This window comes from Cynara cardunculus (genome assembly GCF_001531365.2).
Source record: "Cynara cardunculus var. scolymus isolate 2C chromosome LG 9, CcrdV1, whole genome shotgun sequence".
In the NCBI taxonomy this organism is placed as follows: domain Eukaryota; kingdom Viridiplantae; phylum Streptophyta; class Magnoliopsida; order Asterales; family Asteraceae; genus Cynara; species Cynara cardunculus.
This window is the reverse complement of record NC_037536.1, coordinates 15,187,621-15,192,122: the sequence shown is the minus strand read 5'-3', so window position 1 is coordinate 15,192,122 and position 4,502 is coordinate 15,187,621. Positions and strand designations below refer to the sequence as shown.

The following is a 4,502-nucleotide window of genomic DNA, read 5'->3' as shown; positions in this document are numbered from 1 at the left end:
AAGCGTTGAATTATATTAGTCAAACAAAACAGTACAAACACCATGAACACACCATTGATCATTGCTTCACTTCTTAAGAAAAAAGGAGCCATATTTATTTTACAAACACTTCATATCTCTCGTTTGTATATATACATATACATATATATATATGTATGTATATTATTATAGCAACAAGATTTTCAATCCACACTCATATTTTTGCAAGAAACCATTCATGCAACAGTTTTGATGGAAAACTATTTGTTATTTAATTATATGATCATCATCCACGGCTTACAATTTATCATATGATTTCACTTCTTGTGTTTTGTATTATCATAACCAAGAAGATCCTCTAACAACTTATCATCCAAGCATTCGAATTCGAACACTTCTCGGGTAGCCATGGATGACGAAGAAGAAGCGGTGGCTGCCATGGTGGAGTTAGCATTGTAAGCAGCAGCAGAAAAAGTCGGCGGATATTCCGCCGGAAAGTTCAGAACCGCCATGTGACCTCTCATATCAAAAGCAGCCTTATCATAAGCTCTGGCAGCTTCCTCCGCCGTGGCAAACGTTCCCAGCCAAACCCTAACACCTTGTTTGTTCGGGTCACGAATCTCCGCCGCATACTTCCCCCATGGCCGACGTCTAACTCCGCGGTACCTGACCTCTTCTCCTCCACCACCACCTCCGGCGTGGCTGTCCTTGGAAGCGCCGCCGTGATCCATTTTAGAAGGTTTTCTTGATCTGCAGGTGGTTAAAGAAGCTCCGGTGGCATTTATAGTTGCACGAAAAGGCTTCATGGATTTGAAAAACACTGAAAAGGTTAAAAGGGTACCTGAAAATTGGAATTTGGAAAGCAATTTGGTGGTCCAAAATGGTGTCGAATCTAGTAGGGTTGAGGTGGGTAGAGGCGGAGGTGTGAGAAGTTGAAGAAAAGTGGTTTGATTTGCTTTGAATTTGTAAAGAAATAGGGGGAATTGGAACGTGGTTATTCGATTGAAAAAATAGAGACTGCTTTTTGGTTTCAGAAAGATAGGTAGATCTTTGCGCATCTGCTTATATATAAGAGATATGCCTGCATATACATACATCCACACACACACATATACATACATACATACATATATATATATATACATATTAGAGATATGCCTACACACACACATATATATATATATATATATAATATAATATGTATGTGTGTGTAGGGGTTGGAGGGGAGAGAAAGGGACTGGGTTCAATGGTTATTCCGACCAATAAAAATAGGCGAGCCAGAAATTCGAGAAGTAACACTTTTAGTCCCTCAGCTTTTACTAATTACAATTTTCTTCAAACATTTACGATGAAATTGTTATATACACAACGACCTACTTGTTTTCTTGAAGCGTTCTATAAAAATGATTATTGCAACTTAAAGTTGTATAGTTTTACAAAACTATTTCATAAACCTGATTCGGGTATTTAATATTTTAGGAGAAATGTTAATATAAAAATAAAAAGAATATTAATTAGTATTCATTATAAATTTAAAATTAACTGATTGATTATAATTTTAATTAGATAATTATGTTATTTTTTACTTCTCAAAATTGTAATGATGACTTCCATCGGTCTGTCTATTTTCAAATGTTGTTTTATAATTAATCGAATAACTATGTCATATATTATATTTTTCACGAGATAATCGATTACAGACCCGTGTAATGATGTATACAAGAAGCGTGTAATGATGTATACAAGAAGTGATATCATCGATGATGATGTCATGTATTATGACGATTAACAATCACTAATTTTGTATAAATTAAGGTGACGTAGGTAGCCTTTTAAGATTAGTTAATTAATGAATAATTAAAGTAATATAAATTGGGTCTAATTAAGTTATGTAAGTGAGGTGATGTGGGAGATTACACATCTTGCTTACGTATCCTGTGCATATGTAATCAAACTCATTTTTTTAATAATTATACCGTTAAATTATTCAGTAATATAACAGTTATATAAAGTATCGTTAATATTTATATAATTATGTGATGTATCCAGTGAAATAATAAGTAATTTTCACAATTTAATCTCTTATTTTATAAATTAGAAAATTGAAGATGTAATTATTATTGAAATATGATGTGAATCAAGATGAGGTAATTAATTAAGATGGTGATTAAGCATTAATTAGCACGACAAAATGTAGATCGTAGATGGGTTAGTGGGGATATTTAGTTTAATTTAATTTGATTCGATTAGATTAGATTTATATTAAAGTCAAAAGAGGTAGGAACCTACGTTTCGTCTAATCAAAATTATTTTAGTTGATGGCTTTTTATTTAAAGAATGAATAAGAATTTATGCATTAAAAATATACGACCAAAATTCTGACTTTAATCAGTACATTCGAACTCGAAAAAGTTAACCCAATTTGTAATTTGACGGATTTAGATTTTAGAATCTTTGAGATGTTTGATTTATAAGATTTTGAATGGTATTAGATTTCATTTTTTATAAATAATCTATAAAAACAAGTTATATATATAATTATAAAATAATTAAATTCTCTTTTTATTATTAATTAATTATTATCAAACAAAAACAAACAAATGTTTTTAACATATTTCTAAACATTAATATATACATATATATATATATATATATATATATATATATATAAATCCTTGAAAATCCCATGAAATCCTAACTACTCTTGCGGAATTTCAAAATCCTATGTTTGATGAGTTTCAAAGAAATCATAAGATTTCAAATCCGAGCAATCCTACAAACCAAATGGATCCTAAGATCCTCCCAAATCCCCCCAAATCATTTTCATTACTACAAACCAAACGGACCCTAAGATCATCTCCGATGTATTTTATAAAATAGAGATTTGAATAGGTTTTGCTTCAACTGATTTTCTAATACTTTCTCTAAAACAGAGAAAATATGAAAATGATTACCTATGAAAACTAAATTGGTTTTTTTAATTAACCTGGATATCCAACCCGTTAAGCGAGCTGACTAATCCCAGGACGACCACCTGTTTTGCAAGCATCCCAGAGTCACCGCATTTGAACCTCAATGGCCATAAGGGGATTTCTATTCCCTCTTGAATTTGAACCTGAGACCTCCAAATACCTTTGACTTTTGGAGCTCAAGTTCAAACCAATCAGGTATCATTCTTTTGGTTGTAAATTGGTTTTTATTCTTCCTACCAATGAGATTTCTTGAAATAAAATGTATAAGAAAGAAGAATAACATTTTATAAAAAAACATGGAATATTTTTTAATAATATAACACATATTGTAATCTTCAAAATGGAGAAGTTGTTGAAGATGAATATAACTTTTTTATGGGATTTTGACTTTTAACTATTTATTTTGAAGAATTTGCTCTAACAATCAAATATTTAACGTGGCAGAATACGGTCAATTAGACATAAATCAACTATAAAAGCATTTTCAGCAGGTTCTTTAAAATATAAAACAAAATCTATAGAGTTCAATGCAAATTTGGTCTTGTGGTTTACATAAATTAACGAGTAAGGTTCCTCATTTTTTATAACTAAGAGAATCGCTATAATTTCATTTTTATAACGGATATGGTCCTTGTAAATAACATCTTCAATTAGAGTGATGTTAGTGAGGGGTAGTTTAGTTCGTTAATCTTTCCTCTCCATCTACTTTCATTTTTATAACATATTTGGTCCCTCCATCAACTTTCATCTTAATAACAGATTTTGTCCCTCGCTTTACTTTCAATTTTATAACAGAGTTAGGAAAAATTACTCGATAAGTACTTACCGGGTAAGCGTTTAGTAAACGGCCCCTTAATCCCTCATTTAAATTAGTATTCACAAAAATTGAAATTTATTGGATCAAATATATCTAAACAGTTAATAATTCTTCAACTTCTTTTTACTTTTTTATTTAAATCTTATAATTAAAAAACACTAAAAAGATAGATCGATTTATCAGATACTTAATGTTATTAAAAAAAATATTACATAAATGTTAATTGAATAAAATTACAGTCCGAGTAACGACTAATTTGATAAATGGTTGCTTATAAAGTGATTTGTAGGTTTGTTTAGTAGTGGTAGTGGTAGTGGTAGTGGTAGTGATGTTAAATTTTAGCACTCAAATTTTTACTATCTATATTATATTATAAAACATTTGACAAAAACTTTTAAAACCTATTTTTATGTATAAAATACTGTTTATTGATGCATATTACTTATAATTCAAGATCATACGTAAAATTGTACGTAAGTACAACTTATTAAAACTTTATTTTTTAATATGTATAACTAACTGTAGATAAACATAATCAAATACGAGATAAATATCTCAATTTAATTATAAAAAATCTAAAATATAATTTAAATAATCATTTGTATCTATACTATATTATAAAGCATTTGGCTAAAACTCTTAAAAACTCTTAAACTCTTAAACTCTTAAAAACTCTTAAACCCGTTCATCCCTATCCGATTTCATCCCATATCTGAATTCTTGTAACTAACTGC

At 29.8% G+C, this 4,502-nt stretch overlaps 1 protein-coding gene across 1 annotated transcript; it reads right to left on the bottom strand.

Annotated features, from left to right (window-relative positions):
* Window positions 1-296: 296 nt before the first annotated feature.
* LOC112518666 (ethylene-responsive transcription factor 14-like) lies at window positions 297-710 on the bottom strand. The gene has a single exon (XM_025126441.1). It carries the CDS (start codon window positions 708-710, stop codon window positions 297-299), a length of 414 nt encoding a protein of 137 aa, XP_024982209.1.
* Window positions 711-4,502: the final 3,792 nt, after the last annotated feature.